General features: G+C 41.0%; 1 protein-coding gene across 1 annotated transcript in view; it reads left to right on the top strand.

The window, feature by feature from the left end:
- Nucleotides 1–22,019, top strand: part of SLC6A3 (solute carrier family 6 member 3) — a 639,528-nt gene that overhangs the window by 516,302 nt on the left and 101,207 nt on the right. The window contains exon 11 of the mRNA XM_069620436.1: nt 21,324–21,423. Coding sequence (XP_069476537.1) covers nt 21,324–21,423 — 100 coding nt within the window. The remainder of the gene's footprint in view (nt 1–21,323; nt 21,424–22,019) is intronic.

Below are 22,019 nucleotides of genomic sequence, written 5' to 3' on the forward strand. Positions count from 1 at the left end.
CTTCAAACTGATAATCTAGTAACCTTAAACTCAACCTAGCAAGTATGGGTGTTGCTCTGCACATACCTCGCACAGACAAAACCTCTACAAAGGGTTTATGATCGGTACAAACTATAAACGTATTCCCCCACACATATTTCCTGAAATTGTTTATTGCCCAAACACAAGGCAACAATACCCTCTCAGTTACAGAGTATCTACTCTCAGTTCAGTCACTGCTCAAGAGGCACGGCAGATGATTCTTTCACTGCCATTCTCCACCACTTGGGATAACACTGCTTCCAATCCAACCCCACTTGCATCAACAGTGAGTTTGGTTTGGTTTCCAAACACAAATCCTCCCAGATTAATTGACGCACATAAACTATTCCTTATGCATTCCGCTGATTTTATGCACTCTGCATCCCAATTAAATCTTACCTTCTTTTTTAGTAACTTCCTCATGGGTTCTGTTAGGCTTGCAAAATTCTTCACAAACTTGTTATACAATTCACAAAGTACCAAAAATGATCTAAGCTCCTCTTTACTTGTGGGATCTGGTGCATTTTTGATGGCTCTCATGGCATCAACCTTGGCACTATAACCCTTCCCACTGACCACATGGCCTAAGTACTCCACTTCAAGCTCCTTAAACTTACACTTACTCTTTTCCACTTTCAAACCCTTCTCGTTAAATCTCAACAGCACTTTCTGCAACATTTCGTCATGCTCCCACTCCCCTTTTCCAAACTCAATAATATCATCCTGATAAACCAATGTCCTCTTTAGTCCTTTCAGGACTTGAGTCATGTCCCTTTGGAATACCACAGCAGCAGAAGCTAAACCGAACAGCATTCTCTTATAGCCGTACAAGCCAAAAAGCCTAATGAAGGCAGTTAAATGTGAGACTGATCTGATGGTATGCATGTGACAAATCTAGCGTGGTAAATACGTCCACTCCTTCAATGCAGTTCAGGATCTCTGATATTATAGGTAACGGATACTTGTCCACCAATAAATTCTTATCTAAATCCTTGAGATCTACACACATTCTCAGGTTCCCATTCTTTTTTACAGCAAGTCTTTTCAGTTCTTGTTCTACCTCTTCCACCAAGGCGAACGGAATCGGTCTTGCCTTGGTATGCGGAACTGAGTTTGCTGCAGGTTTCAAAACTATTTTATGAGCATAATTCTTCAACAACCCCAACTCTTGCTGAAACACATCACCAAGTTCATTTTCCAAACTCTTTTCCATACATGGACTGTTGCTCTTCACCAACAACACCGGCTCGTCTTCGCACAGATCCAATCTTATCTTCAATGCAGCTTGATCTCTCCATCCAAGAGCATTCACGCCCTTCCTTGCGACGTCAACTTTGATTTCTGCTTGATGACCTTTGAACTGTACAATACTTTTGAACCAGCCCGAGATGTGAATCTTGGAAGCCTCGAATCCTCCAGGGTTCCTCCGGTAGATGAACCTTTTCTGTCAACCCTTCGTATCTTAATTTCTCCCATGCCTTGGCTGTAATTATGGTGTACGGGGAGCAACTATCCACCATGACTGATAGCTTCCAATTCTCTATTAAAATGTCATATCTGGGGCATTTTAATTCTCCACCAGCTGGTTCACAAACCACTACTACACGTTCCTCTTCAGAATCTGTGTCCTCTTCAGAATCTGTGTCCTCTCATTCCCTCTCATTCTACAAATTGCACACGTCTGATTAATGGCCAGACAGTTCATTGAATTGGCATAATGTCCTGCTTTGCCACACTTAAAGCACTTATCTTATCTTTGCTCTCATTCTTGAGCCAAGATTTCTTAATGCCCCATTTTGTATTCTCTACAATCCTGACCTTTCGACTTCCATGCCTTCCACTCACTTGATCAGCCTCTTCTTTATCTATTCTATTCCTCACAACACTCATGGTGGAATGTTCTCCAAACACTTGAGCTGGCTTGGTTTGACTCTGACTAACAGTTTGAGCTTGTATAACTTCCATCTTCTTATTCTTAATCTGCTTCGAACAAAGGTTTGTGTGTTCACACGTTTTTGCAATTGCCAGAGCCTCTGACAATGAGGGGTTATCCACCATCCACAACCTGTCCTGAACCAAGGGGTCTTTGGTGTGGATGATAATTTGATCCCTAATCAGTTCATCGAGTGTGATGCCTGCACTAAAATGGCAAGTGTAAGCTAGCTCATTTATGGCTGATACATACTCCTCTACTGTTTCATCCTCTTTTTGCAACCTAGTGTAGAAGTTGTATCTATTAATTGCAACGTTCACCTGTGGGGCATGATATTTAAAGACAGCTCATAGTCATTTACGTCACCAGATTCATCCCCTGTCAATTCCGTCAATTTCCTATATTTGCGCTGGCCTTCATGCCCTAAAACATGCAATAACAGTAGCTTCTTCTTCTGTGGAGACAATCCCTCCTGCTCAACAGTCTTTATATAGTGTTTCCAATATTCCCTCCATTCTGGCCACAAAACAATAGGCTGACCAGGATTCAGCAAAACCCTTTCTGGAGGGTGCACTGTTATTCCTTGCATTTTTGTATTATATGTTCCTTACAAGAATTGCCTCACGAAATTGAGAGAAAAAAAATATTATTTTTTTTGGTTGTAACTTTCCTCTAGCACTGTGTTGCTTGTCATATAACATTTGTGTCTTCTTTTTTTCTAAATTTTTAGTTTTTTATGTACTGTGAAGAAAAAGAACATCAGGATGAATGCTGATCTCTGCCTGGCCTCTGCCTTAATATATTCAAAATGGCGGCACGTTTTATGATGTTTTAGGTCTTTTCTTCTAATCTTTTGCTGGTCATCTGAGCTGTGCTTCAATAATGGGACACTAATTATAGCTGCTGCTGGTCTAAGTCGCATAACGCTGCGCCTTACTTGAGCTCCATTTTGTTACAGCCTGATCGCCTGGAGGGAGCTTCATACAACAGAGTATGGTGAGCCTGTTGCGTGAGTCCAGTGATGGTCATTGGCCTCATCGCCAAAATGTTGTATTATGTCTAGATACACAGACGGAGCCAGTGATATGGTTTATGCTCCTTTAATATTCTAGCCAAAGGCCCTACGCTCCCTCCGCCATCCACTATCAACTGTCACTCTCACAAGCCCACTCTACACTCATTCCATTACGTCACACACCAACATTCCTATCGCACACACTCTACATTCTAACACAAGCACTCACAGCAGTGTGGAGCGCAGGTAATTGTTAAAGGACACTACAATATTCTCACATTACAGTACTGTCTAAGGAAATGGTTTTCAAACTTTTTTGCCCGGGCCCCCCTGAGCAAAATTTGGACAGGTCGGGACCCCCCAGAAATGCCAAATGGACAGTGTATATTTCGTGCCGTCACCTGCTCCCATCACAGTCGCTGGGCTCCCTCATCACACTCCTACCCAGTCCCTGGTCTCTCCCCACTCTGCTCCCACCACTATCCCATGGTTCCCACCCAGTGTGCTCCCACCATAGTCCCTGGGTTCCCCCCGTCCCATTCCCAACACAGTCTGAGAGCCAGTGGTGGCTGGTGAGTGGAGGGGCATAACTATTTCCCCAAAAAATGCCATAGCGACCGAGCATAGTGAGGGAGCCCAAACCAATAAAGGAGGGTTCGGGGCGGGGGGGTTCCCCCGGTGAATTTTTTTAAAATGATGGTTTAAAATGTTGCATTGTAGAGCATACTTTTAACAAAAAAATGGGTAAATAGCCAAACAGTTTGCAATTGGTGCTGGGGGGCCCAGGGGGCAGGCATGACATTTTTACTGGACATCTCTGATAGATGTCCAGTAAAAAGATACCATCCTGCAAGGCGCTGCACATTCATACAGCAATCACTCTATCATTCACATGAGCATCTATCACCATACACTCACTCATAACATAAGCAAACACGCATCCATACACATATTTAAATAAAAACAATAAACATAAACGTACCTTCTGCATTGGCCTGCGTGTGGGTGCTGAAACGCCCTGCTCCAGGCTGCTCTGTCCGTATGTGGGAGGAGGCGCAGGAGCACCCCCTAATACAGACATGCAGCGCCCCAGCCAGCATTTCCAATGAGCTATGCAATGCTGGCTAAGCAAAACGCCCCAGCACTTGCATGGCTCAGTGAGCATGTGCGGCTGGGGAACTAAACTGAATTGTCAAAGGGAAACAGCGTTTCCCTTTGACAGTTCAGCCAGCCCAAGAGCACTCCATCAGCTGGAAAAAAAGCAGCTGAGGGAGTGCTCACTGTTTCACTGGGCTGGCTCCTTAGCTCCTCCATAATGGATGAGGGGCCACTGGGTGGGTGCCCCTTCACCATTATGGATGAGCCGCCAGGCTCGGACTGGCCTATAGGACAATGCATTTTACTAAAAATGTAAAATGCTAGTGTGGGCCAGTCAAAATGGAATGACCTGATCGACAGGCTACAATATAAAGATTATCCTCCTAAACTATTACAATGCTTAGCCAAAAGGGCTTGGTTCACAGACAGAACCACTTTGTTGACATCAAAAAATATGACTGGGACTGACAACAGAATAGTTTGTGTCACTACCTTTTCTGAGCACACCAATAAGATAAAAAAAACTCATAAAAAACATAGATATTTATTACAAGCATGTATCGGTTTCAGAAATAGCCTCCTCAGGGGCGTTGCTAGGGGGGGCTAAGGGGGCTATATCCCCTGATCTTTTGGTTGTAGCCCCGGATAGAATCTCAGGAGCTACAGCCAAAAGACTAGCTAGCCCCCAGTCCCAACAGTTCCGACATCAGCTTAGCCCCGGGTCTTTTCCAGACCTAGCAACTCCCCTGGCCCTCCTATTTGCTTTAAAGAAGGGATATAAGATTAGAGATATGGCTATACACTGTAAGTATCCACCACACTGTATTGAGAATACCATAGTCAGCTGTTGGAATCTTCAGTTAGACCCACTTCTTAGTCATTTCCCATGTGGAAGTTGTCCTACATGCCCTTTCACGAGCAGAGTCACCGTCTTTTCACACAATAAGTTTATGTGGACACTCTGATTCTTTTCAAATTGTAATTCTAATCATGTGATTTATTCAATTTGCTGACCATGCAACAAAGTATACATTGGGATGACCACTTGACCTGTTTCTATTTCTATTTCGGAACATAGATCCAAAATCAGCAAAAAGCACATTTAAGCCCCTCGCATGAAACACTTGTTGGAGTCTAATCACAGGAGAATGATTTAATCTGGACTGTGGCTGATAGCCTCAAACCATATTTGAATGATTTCTCAACGAGCATCACCTCTTTAAACCAGAACAAATTTGGATACTCTGTCTGTCTGTACATATTACTGGCCTCAATGAGGACATTCATTATCCTTCACTAATATGTTAAAGTCCTCCAAAGATGGCGCCAGGACTGGCACCTAGGCACAATCAGTGAAGATTTACCAGCTGTTAGCAATATGTTTAAGTCCTTCCAAGATGGTGCTGGGGTTTGCACTTAGGATCAGTCAGCCCCTTAATGGTCTATGTATTTTCCTCCATTCAGACCTTAATGGTCTTCGAATATCCTGCATTCATAATATCTGCCATGGCGCTGGAAAGCATATATACGTCGGAATACATCGAACGTGAGGACCATCTGTCTGACAGCAGCCTGTGAAGACATTCGGGAGCCAGAAACAGGGGGATCCACACGAATAGTGGGTTAAATATAATAATGATGGCAATGGCAATATTGTATTGTTGTGAATGTGCCACAGACAACAGTAAATGCACACCTACATTTGTATAATTTCAGACACTGTGTCTGTATAGCGTATCTGCATTGTCCACATTGATGCATGCCTCGAGCTAAACAAAGTTATCTCTGCAACCTCTAGTTTGCACATATCAAGTTCATTTAAAACTATTTTTGCATTTTATATATAAACACAGACTTTATATATTTTGTTTATGTCCCTAGGAAGTGGTAGCGTACAATTTGACTGTAATGCATGGGCATCGGGAATAACTAAAAGCATGGTGGCTGTCCTCCCACAGACCAATAATGCCGTGAGCAGGTGGAGAACATATGGGTGGCACCACCACTGTGGTGCACACTCTTGAATGGACAAGTGTGTATCTTTATAAGCAATTTGAAGTTCATATTCTTGCTACAACTATTTGATTTGTGTTATCATGATTGTACAAAATTGAATATTGACTGATTGGTTTCTACATTGTAGAACACCCTCCAGTACCAAACATTACGCCAAAACAGATGTAATGCAAGCCCTGAATAAGGCTGAAGCCTCAAATAATTGGCACACTCAGCCAAAACTTAAGTTGGCTTCTGTTTCACGCAAAAACAATCTGAAGTGATTAGCCGCTCTGGAAAATGCGACTAAAATATTATAGTAACCATGTTACATAATGTTGTCAGATTACTGAGATGAATTATTGACTCTTGTTGTCTATGACCAATCTAATGTTGTTCTGATGTATGTAGACAATTTATTGTGATTCTAACAAGTTATTTATTGATTGATTTTTTGCTTTTTTTGCTTTTTTGTGTTACTGTGGTGATGGATACACTTCGGGTGTTATGACCATCTGGGGGATTGTAAATTGGGCATGGTTTGTTAAGTGATGTCTTTTTTTAAATAATTTCAGATATTAATGAGTTACTTCTCATGTTTTGGATATTTGGAATAAATAGACCTTGATTTTCTAATGGTTCGCACTACATTATATATTTTTTTTCTATTTAACATATTTATATAAATATGTAGGGATCTTCAGTATTTCATATTAATATGCTTCCTGACGAGATGGATCCCGGTACTACTTGAGAGCAATGGTCGTCCTCTTAATATTGTTGTTGGTCAGTTGTAGCAGAAAAATACACTTAATAAACAATTAAAAGGTTGTTTTTTTTGGTGTCAGGGAACTTGTTTCCTTTTTTAACAGGAACCTTTGCTTTGGCAATACTATTGTTGAGGGTCACAGTTCCTAACAGTGCAAGGGGGTGCTGAACGTTAGGGGGAGCATGTGCTGAGGTCATGCTGCAGCATAGTGTAATGGTGTTAAGACAAGGCACTCGCTCAGCCTTATCATGACACGATCTGCCTCCTGTTGTTTTGTGTCTTTTCTTCTTGCAAAACACTCACACTTGTGGGACAAATGTGGCAGTCACAAAGCTGGTTACCATGCTGTAAGGCAGACCCGAGCCTTGCTCACAAATAGTGATGGATTAACATCCTGTTTGTCACTTTCTATGATCAATAGAATCTTCCAGAATCTCAGCAGCAACACTATATGTGCTAACCAAAGATCACAGAATCATGGCCTAGATATTCTGAAGATGTAGGTAAGCGTGAATAAAAGTGACAGTTTAAAGAAATTCTGAATTTGATAGTATTAGAGGTGGTGTTAATTGAATAATGTTTGTTTATAAATTGTTTGTCCCTGATGAGGAATAGTTAGGATTTTAATTGTTCTGGTCTAATTGTCAAAATAATGTACACTAACATGGACTACATTTATTTAAAGTTGCCCCCATAGTTCATGAATAAAGAATGGTCTGTTTTTACAGGAAAACGCATGTGGGGTTAGAACTGTATTTGTTAACAAATGTCATTTTCTTCATAGTTTACTATTGTCCATATTATGACCAGAATTCTTTGGCAATTAACAGGATATACTCCTTGGTGCAATCTTGGATGGCAGTCAATTTGTTAAACGACAACAAGATAGAGCTTCTCATTGTTGGGTCAGGACAAAGGTTAAGGAACATGAACCCTCGATTCAAAGGATTTGTGATCGCAGGTTGTCCTATGGTAGTTGCTCCCTGTATAAAAACTCTGGGAGTCTGTTTTGACTCCCAGTTGTCTTTTTCCAACATGTTGATACATTGCGTTCTTCCTGTTCTTATGTCAATAGCTTGTTGAAACAAATCTGACCATATCTTACCATGGAAAACAGGGCACATGTCAGAACTGCGCTGGTGAATTCCCGGCTGGACTAATGTAATAGTCTTTTGGCTAGGATTTCTAAGGGCAAATTGAACAAACTGTAGGTCATGCAAGATGGGGCCGTTCGGGCCATTCATGTTCTCCATGGACACTCTCTACATTGGCTCCTGGTAAAGAACAGGATTATGCACAATGTCTTAATATTAACGCAGAAATGCATTCAGTGCACTGCCCCTCGTTATCTCACTGACCGTTTGCAAATCAAGCACAGTACAAGAACATTGCCCCAATGACAGCACTCTGCTATGTCAACCACGCTTTAAATTAGTACATTTTGGGGGCATCGGTTTTGACTCATGGGCAACAAGTGCGTGCAATTCTCTTCCATCATCGATTCAGGACATTACCTGCCTGTTCTATTTAAAATGTTGTGGAGACAAATCTCCTTATCTCTCCACGTTCTCTGGTTATTTCTGTTTACTTGTTTGTTTCTTATGTGTTTTGTCTGGGCCCTCAAACCTTCGACCGTGTGGCACCTTTATACACGTATTTAAATAAATATATAAATAAATAAATAAAGGGCCACTTTACACCCCAAGTATGTGGTTGCGCAATTCCTATTATCGAATATATATCGGGATATTGGATGTAAAGGTCACTGCAAATGTCTATGGGATAATAAATCTCCCCAAAGGGTGCATCGCACCAGAGAAAGGGGACAATAGAAATAGAGTCATTATTTACTTGCCTCCCAATGAAATCTCGTTTACCACCAATATCGGAAAGATCAACGTCCTCCTGGGAGATCCTTTAAAGCACTTGCTATCTGCAGGAAACAAACCTTCATTTGCTCATCAGTATTTATAAAGAGGTCCATTCATTGTGTCCCACACCGTTACACAACCAGTCTTGCCACTGTTGACCTGTATCAAAGCCATAGTGTTATTGATTAACACACATACACTGGGGCTGTGTGGTCAGAGACACTGCAACTTTCCAGTCTCTAGCATCATCAAGAAGCATATGGGCACGTTTAATATTGTTAAGTGGACTACACCAGCTTGGATTTGTCTCAAGCAATTTCATGTTCTTTATACCACGGATAGAGGTTTGATCTTGAAAGGTAATCGAAAATGTATAGTTGCGACTAATAGAAGAAGTGCTCTTTTCGAACAGGGTTATCTTTACAAAAGTATTATTTCCTGCCAAATTAATTTTCCTCTGGGTATGGCAAATTAAATCAGCTTGTAAAACTGTTGCCACATAGTGGTCATCACATTCTGACAAGAGTGCACTGGCAGCAGAACCAATTGGGGAGCTTGCTATAGTTCAGAGAAACTGTTTCTTCGGGAAGAATATACTACTATATCTTACATGCTTCCATATTTCTTTCCCATGGTGTATAGAAACCAAAACCTTGTCATTGAGGACCTAATAAGAATCCCTAAGCATTTGGGTGCCATGGTTATGCTCCCTGTATCTTGAAAGGTTGGATAGCTTGTTTGGTGTCCCTCTTGGTATGTGTTGCTTAATATTGAGACCGCCCTTAACCTGGGGAGTTCCTTCCCACCCCCAATCAAGGAGTCCTGCAATACACGCTTACGTTTTTTTAGTGCTGACCTTACTGAAGACTCATATAGAGTCACACAAATCTCCCAACCTGTGTCCACAGTGAGCCAATAACCAGGCTGGGGTATAGGAAATATATTTGTATTTATTTGAAGATTGGTGATTGAGATCACACTAAAATGACACACGCCCCCTTCTTTGTGGCTCACAATTAATTTTCTTGTTACCAAAATAAAGCGCACACATTGGTTGGGAAAACACAAATCACATTTCTTTACTTTCTACAGATTACACTTCAATAATCAAACTGGTCAATAAACAAAATCAATTACATGTGTAGTGCTGTGCAAGTTTGATTTTCTTGCACGCTTAAAAGGCTAGCAGTAGGGTTTATAGATTGGTACAAATTCATATGGCAATTATGATTTCACCACACATTTGCTTTCAAATAAAAACAGAGTGATTTAGTGGGGGGTTTTCACACCATCCACACTTATAGGTCTGAGGGAAGTTGGACAATAAAAATGGAGATGGTTTTAGAATTTTGGATTTTCAGCCCCCTCCACTTAAAGGCCAGCATTATGGGAAGTTGGACAGTAGAAATTGGGATGATTTAAGAATTTGGGATTTTAAGCACCCCTCCACTTAAAGGCCTGCGTTGGGGAAGCTGGACCTATAGGATTACCCAATTAAGTTACAGTCTATAGTTTTCATCACACACTAGGAATGAGCTTTGTTAATTTCGAATTTTAACAAAAATCACTATGTGGAGTTCTGCCAAAGGGAATTAATTAAATTAATATTTTTAGCTAAATAGGTAGGATCTACACAGTTCCCCCTCTTCCCCGCCCACTATAAAGGGAAAGGATTTAAGGCAAGCTGAGTCCCCCAACTTTGGTTTCAATTGGCTCAATTCTACCTACATTAAAAGCCTGTGTTTAGAGTTCAGGGAAGCCGCCTACATTTCAGGACCCTCTGGGAGGAAAGGTCAGGGGTCTGCTACTCCACTCTCAAGGATGGTCCCCAGCTCTTCACCCTAGGCCTTCCCAGCAATAGACCACTCCACCCAGATGCAATTTCAGCAAAATCTCCCTTTGGTGTTTCCTTTCAGCTGTCATATGGTACATTTCAGCAGCTCTGTCCTTTCCTCATAGTACGTAGTACATCCATGTTATATACTAGTGATGTCATCATCAGGATTTCATTGCTGGGAGATGCCCTGCAAGAATTCTCACAACCAGGATTAGACAGTTACCCTCTCTCTACCCCCAAGTCCAGCTTCTCTCTAAGGATTGGTTTAGGAGCCTGGAGCAGACATGTGGCAATATCGATTTGAAATCCCCTTGTGTTCCCATGTCAACCTTTGGCAAAAATCTAGTTATGTGTCAAAACTTCAGAATTCACTATTAACTGCCATAGTATATATATTTTCAGCTTCAGGTAATCATGGGTAATTTAATAAAATAACAGCCTGGTCCGCACTATGTTGCACGGGCATTTGGCAATTTTCTGCTGTTTTTACAAAAAGCATAATCATTACAAATATGCAATTTACTCCCCACATTCCTAATTTCACCCTCCACCAGTTTGCCCACTCTCAAATTCAGCACATGTTCAGAGCAGCCATGAACACCTTTTAGCTGGTCATTACAATTCCCTAAGTCATATGTGGAGGAATTATCAACAAATTCACCTGGAAATTATCTAAAAATGAAACATACATGCAATCAGTGTGACGTGTGGTTTCTGGGAAAATGCAACAATTGCGACAGTCCATTTAAACAAAGGCAGTCTCAGCGAGAGGTCACTTTGCAATGTGTTGAGGTTGTGAGCTGGGAGGACACCAGGTAATAAGGGGTTATTTAATATGGACTGTAACACCAGGGATACTGACAAGGGAACTGACACAAACAGAACACATAAAGTAAAGAAGAATTAAAGATGTGAAATATGTAGGAATCTTATTTATATTAACATATTTACAATAATCGATCACATTATTGTTGGAGCTGGGTTGGAGATCATGTTTTGGTAGTAGAAAGGAGGGAAGAGACCCTCCTTTGCCAGCTGGTAGATGGCATTTGAGCAATGCTTTTAACAGTTCCATTGATGTATGGCTTTGGCGGGGGTGGGGTAGGAGACCATTCCAGTGAAATGGGCAAATTAGACAGAAATAGAAAAATTAGGAGGATGCACAAGACCGGGGAATGGTAAGGTTGTGGAGAGAGAGGAGAGAAAGAGGCAACACAGAGATCAAGAGTAAGAGTAACACAGAGAACACAGAGTAAGTTGAGATAAAATCAGCAAGATATTGGGGCAAGACCATTGACAGATTTGAATACAAGTAGTAGGAATTTGAAGAAAGAGAGATTTTAAGCGGAAATCCATCCAGTGTGGTGTTGGTAAATGGAGTTGGCGGAGGAACTGGGGATTTTGTAAATGGTGGGTGTAGCAAAGTTGAGATCTATATATGGGGGAAAAGTGGTAGAGAGGAAGTCCAAGGAGTCCACTTTAACAGGAATCTAGCTTGCTGAGCAGGAGGTTTTAGCAGAGGGCAGGATGAGGTGGGGATAGATCTTTATAAAGATGAGGATGTTGCTGAAGTCTGAATTCACTGTCAAAGAGGACCCCACGGATGAAAATCACAGTTTATGTGAGCCTTTAGGAAGTGCACAATGTGATTAAAGAAAACTCACTTGAGGATTTTGGACTGGTAGGGCGATGGGTGTTTTTTAATTTTATATAACATTTCGGTGCTGGACTGCCCCAGTGCAGGACAAAGACTGATATGTTTAGGATATTTCTCCTCTGTGAAAGATATTGAGCTAAATACTCTGGTTAAGGCTCTTGCAACCAGGACTCATGTCTGGCAGAGAGCCTCCCAGGACCCCCTTGTTATTTGCATATTTTGGGTAACTTTGGGTCTCACCCTCAGTTTCTAGGGGAATCCAGACGTGGACCCCTTGCTCACTATTCTTAGAGAGACACAGCTACACCCTACTGATGAGGTTCAACCAGACCGAAACAGGTGTCTGGGGTTGCTGTTTGTACTCTTGTTCAGAGGAGAATTGCCTAACATTTCGGTGATGGACTGCCCCAGGGCAGGACAAAGACTGATATGTTTAGGATATTTCCCCTCTGTGAAAGATAGTGAGCTAAAGACTCTGGGTAAGGCTCTTGTAACCAGGACTCATGTCTGGCAGAGAGTCTCCCAGGACCCCGCTTGTTATTTGCAATTATATAACATGCAGGTGGAGAGGGATAGATTGAAGACAGGGTGGTAAGAGTAAGCAATGGGGACAAGCTGTTTGATTGTTTGTGGTGCCAAGGACAGATGGAAGCAATGGGTGACTTGATGAATAAGAGGGTGGGTAGGAGTTTAGTGGAGCACATGAGAGGCATTGGAATAGTGAGGAAAGGGTTGTGGTGTCTGGAAGTGGTGAGAAGGTGGGAGAGAGTGGTAGATATGGGAGGGTGAGCAGGGTGTCTGTATGTTTGTGACCTTGGAAGAGAAGTAAGAGGCAATGTAGTCGGCAGAGAGAGAGATGAAGATCAGTAGCCATCCCTGGGGGTGTGTACAGCATGTAGAGTCATGGATACTTTGCATGGGTGTGAGTGAAGAGAGGATATAAGGTCAGTATAGTCAGAGTCAAGAACAGTAGTGAGGGTAAGGGGCAAGTCCTTGTAGGTGGTGGAAAGAGTGAGTGGGGCACTTTTTGCACTAGTGGCTAGTGGAAGCACACAGATTTTCACAGCTGTTGGGTGGCTAGGGATCTCCACAGTTGAGGGCTTGTTGAGAGGGTTTAAAGGAGCAAGCAGTGAAAAGAGACAGAAATGCATTGTTTAATTTGTCAAAGCTCTGTTTAATAGAACAGGCAAGGGAGAAGAGGTCTTGAATAAAGATCTTGGCATGGAGTTGAATCTAAATTTGCGTTTTCTAATTGAAGAAGGATGGGGAATTTTGGGGAGAACAGAGATGGTGAAATGGTTGAGTGAATGGTTACAAGGAGAGATGGTTCCACAGAGAGAACAGAGCATATACAATGTATTATTATATATCTAGTTCATACAAACTTTCACATATTAAAAATGGATTTAAAAAACGAGCATTAAAACATACAATACAGTCAACTATTATAAAAGCATTAATTACATATTAAATATGACAGTAAAAGTTCATCATAATTCATGTATCTTGGAAATTAACTGCGTCCATACAACATTAACAGGACAAGCAAGCTTACTTTGCACTAATCCTACTCGGCTTATCAAGCTTCCCAGTGGCTTTCACAACAATCCAAACATGATGAAATGCTTTGTGCAAGGATTTGTTTTCTGTGTTTAGTCAATATCACCAAAATGAATCACTTTTAATATTATTGTAATTCATCACAAAGGGACCTAACAGCTTCATGTAAAGGGAGCCGTGCACTAAGCATTCTGTTAAGACATGGCGGGCATTTTCCATTCTACCGGCCATGACGCAAAGGCAGCATATCCTGTCTTCCTTGGCGATTGCAAATTCCGGACCAATTGTCACCAGAACTGGGAGTTTGTTTAATCTTCAAAGGAGACGATATGTGCACAATACTTTAAATTTGTGGTTTAAATTAGCCATCTCTCCTTGATAGCTTTTTAGCATAGCCAGATAGTTATCATGTGCACACCAATGTCATCTCTCCAGTTTAGCGACAAATATCCCCTTTAAAGTGTAGTAAATTTCGTCCCAGTTTCGGAACCAATCAACAGCATCAAAAGTTTCGGTCTCCAAGGAAATATATTTGCTATTCACTTTGGCACTGATTTCCTTGCCCAGCAGTTATAGCAATGGGCAAAAACGGAGTGAATCTTGATTTTAAATTCAATAAACAACGTCTTTTCCAAAACCTGTGCTACCAGTGATGTCAAACCCATTTCCAAACTCATAATTTCAATTGGCACGCATGGACCTAGTTCTGATATTCTTCTCCAGAATTTGCCCTCAATAGTCTTCAACCAGGATAGATCATCATTGCACAACGCCTCTAGCCCATACAAAAAGCATGCGCAAAAACTTTGTTTGTAAAGCATCAGGATGCCGTGCAGACTAATGCCAGATACTTCCCTAATGCATCTAGAAATCATATTTGTCAAGCCTATAGCTTTGTGCTTTTTCTCTGAAATGATTGCTGAATAATCACGTTTAGATGTCAAATTCAGTACCAAGTATTTTTAACAGTCTACATGTTCAACATAGTGACCGGCCACTAGCATCCTAGGTATAGAGACATGTTTACAGGCAAAGAACATTACCATAGTTTTCTCAAAGTTTATCTTTAGATCGTTCACTCTCGCATTTCTGCATAGTTCAAGCAATGAACGTTTAAGACCTAAGAAGGTACGGTCACACAGGACAAGGTCGTCAGCATAAGACAAACACATCACTTTAATATCAGCAATGCTTGGAGGATGACTGTACACCTGTTGCAAGCTATCTGGCAAATCTGCCAGGTAAATGTTAAAAAGAAGGAGAGCCAACACACATCCCTGTTTCACTCCTCTCTGGGTTGCTATAGACTGTCTGACAACGCCCCTACTGTCCATCCTGGCCTGCACAGTTGTCTTCTCATACAAACTACGTACTGCATACAAAAGATCCTCCGGGCAGCCAAGTGCTTTCATCTTTAACCACTGCCTGTTCCTATCCACAGTATCGAATGCTTCCCGGAAGTCTATCACAGCAATATGCAAATAGGGCTTACCCCGAATTCTTGCTTCCCTGGTTTGGGTATCTACAAGCCAATGGCAGTGGGCAGTACCCAAACCAGCTCAAAATCCTATTTGGAATTTTCCAACTATGTCTGCAGTATGTACCCATTTCTCCAGTCCATCTAACACAAGGGAAGCAAAAATCTTCCCTGTGATGTCAAGCATCGCCAGGAGTCTGAAATTCTCAGGAAATGTACCAAGGCCTTTTTATAAATAGGGATACAGATAGTTTTCCTCCAAGATGGGGATATTATACCTTCTTCACATACCTTAGCAGATAACAGTTTAGCCCACATCTCTGGTACTCCTTTCAGTACAACATTAGAAAGACTGTTGGGGCGCAAGGCTCTAGAGTCCTTCAGCCTACAGATTTTCAATTCAATGTATTCCTGATCGAAATTTACCTTAAATCATCTTTTCCCAATGTGGCCTTCTTCCTCTACAGGAATGCTTGGGCATCAAATGTGTTGCTGATATCCTCAAACCAATCATCTTCCCCAATGCAGCATGTAACTTGCATAGCTTTAGGTGAATTGAAATTAGCTTATAGATTCCACAACTTTCTCAAATCTTTTGTTTTGGACACCATCATTAATATTGCCATTACATAATTCTGTGGGAGGACATCCAGACTTTAACGCAACGCCTGTATCTGTTTTTCACAAGTGGAGATGCCATAAAAACACCCTCGGAAGCAAGGTCCGACTTCTTGATTGTTCAGAGCTCACTCCTTATGTTTCTCTTGGAATCTTGAACAGCTCTCTCATAGTGGCGTCTTTTGTCATGGTTTCCCAATAAAGAGTAATATCCTTTGTGCAAGGTAAGTCTAGTCATATTTTCTAATATCCATGATTCTATCCCTTTTGCCATCAAGCAAATAAGGTGTACATATACAGACATAGAATTCAGGATTATACATTTCCTGGCTTTCTCTAGGTTTTTCTTTGTCCAATTAATTCTATTCCCAGTGGTATTAACCTCAAGGTCACCAACCTGAATGTTTTCAGTACTGGGTTTCCAACCCTCTATGGCTAGGGTAAGCATGCCGTGATCACTAAAGGTATTACCCATTGCTACTAATTTCCTAACATAAGAGATAGTTGGCACATTACAAAAGAAATAATCAAGTGTAGACATCTCAGTTCCGTTCTTCCAGGTATATTTACCTAGTCTATCGCCAATCACACGCCCATTTAGCATGTAAGAGTCCTACTCTGAGAGAACATCAACCCAAGTATTTCCTTTTTGTGTCTTGGAGTTGCTGTCGATTTTTGATGTGATGTTTACGTACTCTTTCAACTATTTCATTTTCACAGCAACATTGAGCATTGAAATCACCCCAATTAGAACCAACTCGGGTTCACCTATAGTTCTTGCCTCACAAATTACTTTTGTAACAGACTCAATAATATTATCTGTCAGTTGGACTCTGGGGGAATCGTATACATTTATGATAACTACTTTCTTTTCACTGCTCGGAAAGCAGTCACTCACAGTCAGCACATATGGATTGTCTTTATAAAACGGAATTTTGCATGCCTTGAGGTAATTTTTTACTCCAATTATGAGGCCCCTCTAGGGCCTTTTTTTGCTAAGACCGGTATCATCTGATACCCATCTATGCTAAGCCTTGAGAGTAACCAGCATTCCTGCAGAAGATATCATTCTGAAGCAGCAATCCCAAGGACCCCTCTACGTCAAGAAGGTGAGTGAAGCCCTGCATATTCCATGTGATAATATACTAATTTACATTTTTTACTAGGGCTCTATTTTCGTTATTCTATATCAACCAAGTCATAACTCCCAATATATTCCCTTGTAAAGAATTGGGGCCATTCGTGTTCCCCACACCTATACCGGATGACTTCAGGTTCTCCCAGAAACCCTCCATATATGAGGGCAGATAAGTTTTATCAGGACAGATCTCCATTACAGCATCTAGTTCATAGCCCAGTTCAAGGATCTGTTTTTGTATAATTTATCAGATTGGCAGTTTCAGTTGTAGAACAGTGCACTCTGCTGAAATGGTGCATTGTGTTTTTAATAGGCTCAATGAAATCAAAATCCTTTGTGTCCAGAATCCCGAGAGGCAGTATTTTATTAATCAAATTAAAAAAATCAGATCAATTTATACCATGTTTAAATTGTGTTATTCCCTGTTCTTTCCATTTTATTGTGAAGATAGGCTTTTGAGTACTCATTGTATTTTCCGTAATTTCTGCATTATCAGATCTTGCCATCATGGTTAATCTGGCAGTCAGTATCTCTCGGGTTTTAGCTTGCTCAATAGGTTTCCTCAGAATTGTCTGTTTTGGGTGTACGTTTTGGGTGTACTGCAACTTCAGAGTGGAAATGTTCATTCTGGATAATTGGTGGTTCCTCATTTATCACGGTATTCTATTGACCAACTTGTCAACACACTGGTAGATCTTACATTCTTTCTCCTTTTATGTTTCATGTTATTATTCTTCATGTTTATAACTGCCTCCACAGTAACAGTTTTCTACTGAGTGGCAATAATTTCTTGAACCTGGGGTCTCACAGACATTTGGCGATTTTGGCATGTTGTGAGTCTGTGTTGTTTCCTTGTTAAGTAAATTGTAGATGCTTCACTAATTGCATCATCGTTTCAGGCATACTCTAAACTTGCTTCCTCAGCTATATAAACCAGCGTGTGATCGATACCCTGCTGTTGTTCAGAATTGTGTGCCTGCTGTTGAGCAGCTACGATTAGATCATCCAGGTCTTTATCACTGTCCTCGAAAGGCAGTTTATATAGTAGTTGCGTGCATATCTTTGTCCAGAATTTTCCACTGAGGCGCAACAACATGGCAAACTGCAATGCAGTCAGCTGAGCTTGCACTTCATTTTGGGATAAAGTCAAATTAGGAGCAGAATTTAAAACATGCGAAACCTCGCCCATAGGGCAGGGAGTAGGTGAAGTAGTCTCTGTGTGGTACTGACTTGCGAAAGAGGAGTGATCGGAGCGTCAGGAACTTCTATATTCGCGATGTCTTGTGTATTACTTCTATCACCTACTTGCTCTTCGATTCTTGGCTGTTCTTCTATTCCAATGGTATCACAAAGGGTACAACATAATGCAATCAGTGATTTGTTATTATCTATTGCTGCAAGTGATGGATCAGTAATGTTCACAATATTATTGATTACATAACCCTGCTGCTTCAAAAGGTCCTCACTTTCAATGGGCTCAGTAGTCATATGTATCATTACAGTACCCACTGGAAAAAAAGATTTAATAGAGCCAGCTCCTTTCTCATTGTCTACAGTCCTTTGTCGAGAGCTTGTGACCTGCAGATTGGATTTTTTTAGCGTGCGGCTGCAGCAGCTTGGTCTTTCTTGTAGGGCGCAATCTTTTGCAAGTTATAATTGTTTGTCCTAGAACGTAACTTGCCCCGCATAATTAAGTGTCTGTCAGTGACTTCTGTTTGAGGGGTGAGCCTAAGAGATTTAATTTAAAAGGTTTCAGCAAACAAACGATTTGAAGACTTACCACGATCTTCATAGGGCATCTGATAAGCAAATTTGAGCAATAGGCTTCACAAGTGCTGGTCGTCTATAGTCCCACAAATGGAGAACTTGCGTAGGTATAATCACAGTGCACGAGACCACCCATGTACCCCCCGGGAACACTTGTTGACACTACACAAGAGTAGAGGATAGGAAGATGAGATCACAGGTGTTTCCTTGGAATGCGGATAGGAAGGTAATGTAGATAGAAAAAGGAGCAGTCCGAAAAACTTGAAGCAGAGGTCGAGAAGACGTTTGTACACTAAAACACATGAAATGGGGGTTATTAGTTAAGGCTAGGCGAGTAGTTAGAATTTTGCAGGAAATTAATGTAGGGAAAATAACGAGATAGAGAGAGTGAGAGAAAGAGTTTCTCTAGATAACGGCAACTCTGATTCCTCATGCCACCACCTTACCAAGGTACAAAATACAGACTAATTAGGCTGGCAGTGATCAAAATGCAGGATAGTTAGGTTGATAGTGACCAAAATATGGGATGATTTGGCAGGCAGCAATAAAAATGTAGATTATAATGGGGCTGGTAGCAACCAAAGTATGCTGTAATAAGTTAATTAACTACCAAAAAGTACAATAATGTTGAGTTGAAAAAAGAATTTAACTAGCCTCCAGGCAAGATTGCTTCTTATCTTGGAGAGGGGGGTTCCATATTGAGTAGTGAACAACCTGGACAAAGAGGATACGTGGCAATAATACCCTTTGCCATTTTCCTTCACCGGGCGCAATAATAGAAAATGTGGGATATATGAGGTGTACCCTGGTACTATCTGTCGAGCCAGTGCAGTATTCCGTCCTGTTCAGCCTTCCCATGAGCTGCAGGCTGAACCAAGGCATGCTGAACATATGCTGATCATTAGACTTAGCTGGTGCTTTGCGCATGCCATTTAAAATGATTTGACAGTCCAGAAAGACTTTCGTTCTTCTTTGATTGTCTTTTATAAATTAGGCATATCCAACCTTATGTGAACGTATTTATCAGCCTGTAAAACAGTAAAAACGTAACTTTGTTCTAATCGTGGGTGATATCATTACCTAAATCTGTTGGAAATGTAATAACACTTTTCACTCTGAGGCACTTTACATGGGGTCATACTATAACTCCATCTAGGATTATAACATGTTTTTACATTTTTAGTTCCTCTTTTATTATAAAACAAGATCATGATTAACTAAGATCAACACTCTTACCCTCTTACCATATTATCGGTATGGGACTAACTTGCTACATTTTGATTAAACAATGTGAGATTTAAGCTTATGTGATCTCGGCTTATATTGCAATTTGAACACTGCCAATATTTTAAAGATTTCTTTTTTGATATACCTTATTTTATAGAAATGATCTCTTGGAAGTTCTTAACATGTTGTATAGCATGGGTGTCTCTCTACATTCAATAATTGTTTCTCGTTATATATTTTCTTTACATTTGTGGATGAGTGATATTAATTATTCCTTTTTTTTAACTATTATTTTTTTCAATGAAAACTGATTACGTTTAAGTTTCCCTTCTCTTAGACCTACTGGATATTGTGAACAAATATGTGTGAATGTATAAAATATTGGGATTATATTTTAGTATAGATCCTGGATATTTTGAACAAATATGTGTCAATGTACAACCCATTGGAACTATCATTTCATATCAGACGGACTTTGCGGACCTTGAAAAAGAGCAAATAAGTATGAAACACGTGTTGATCCTGGGATTCAATTTCTATTTCCGTCTCAACATTCAAGCTGAGAAAGACCTCTGAATTTTTCCCTCCCAAGTTGGAACATTCATTCATTATAATTGGGTTAGGACCACCATGATGAGCAAGTGACATTGATTGTGAGGGCAATTGTTGCAGCTCCCAGACACACTTCATTTGATGGCTCTAGAGTGTGTTGAGCCTAATGTGGGTGAGGGCGGAAAGAAGGTCTGCTCCCATGTAGTGGGAGAAATGAAAGCAATTACACTTGATTTTCACAATAGAAACTACCTCCTTGGATCGACAGGTGCACGTCCCACCCAGGTGGTCTCCATGGTGGTCCAATGAGCTCCTCAGTCCTGGGAATCCTTTTAAACAAGCTGTGTCAGTGCACCAGGACCAGGGAACATTAAAATGCATGGTCGTTTTGTTTGCCATGATGAGTGAGAGTCTTTTGCGTGTGCATGTAGTGGCTTTGTGTGGCTCTTCTTTGATGTGTCCAGAGCACTGCACTGCTCCAGCATGCAGGGGGGTGCGTGGTAAAAGAGGGGACGCTTGCTCTAGGAGAGCACTAAGGAAGTGTATTTGATTTTATGACCGGGGACCCTCTTCCTGGTCATAAAGGGTTGTGATGTGCCAACAAAAATGGGTAAATTCTTCTGAAAATTGGAATTGGTAAGTCTTTCAGCTTTTTCATTGCTTCAAAGTTCAGAGAAGTTTGCACTTTTTGTTATTGTGTGAGATTACAGCCAGCAATGCATGTTAAAATGGTGAACCCAGTTCTTTGCATGGGATTATTCACTTCTGATGTATACATCTTTTTGCAGGGTGGTATTTATGTTTTCACTCTACTGGACCATTTCGCCGCAGGCACGTCCATCCTCTTTGGAGTCCTCATAGAAGCCATTGGTGTCGCATGGTTTTATGGTAGGACAAGTTCGCTTTTTTTGTTAATGTTAAGAATATGCTAGGGGCAAAGGACTCGAGAAAATAACTGCATTAGTAACGCATTTTGCCATAGACTGAATGTTGTTATCCCTACGTCTGTTTGCTTTAACACTGCATTACTGACTGTATTCATGAATTGAAGCATGTGTTGGGTTTTACAAACCTAGCTGTCCATCAAAAGAGTGCTGTACACCAAGAGGACATAGTAATATGATTCAATAGTGTGGATACAGCTATGAGGGTACACTATTACAGGTGCTGATAGTGGATGGGCGAGGGACTAAGGAGTGTTAAAGGCGCGCAAGGGTATAGGTCAGCAAGGGGAAGGTGGGCCTAGTCCAGGCAAGGGAGGATGCTCAGATGTGTTCCCTGAACGCTATGATTTAAAATGTTTTTTTCAATGAAATCCTATCAGGATTTCGGAACTCTCTGGACATTCAGAGCTGTCATTAAACATTACCTTGCTCTTTTTCTTGGGTATTTCTTCCTCTGGCAGCCGAACGGCAAGAATGACGCAGTGATTTTCATGATCACTCTTGAGTTGATATTTTCCCCTGAACACACTCAGTAGGAAT

This window comes from Ambystoma mexicanum, chromosome 5q (genome assembly GCF_040938575.1).
Source record: "Ambystoma mexicanum isolate Mex_15411 chromosome 5q, UKY_AmexF1_1, whole genome shotgun sequence".
NCBI classification, from domain to species: domain Eukaryota; kingdom Metazoa; phylum Chordata; class Amphibia; order Caudata; family Ambystomatidae; genus Ambystoma; species Ambystoma mexicanum.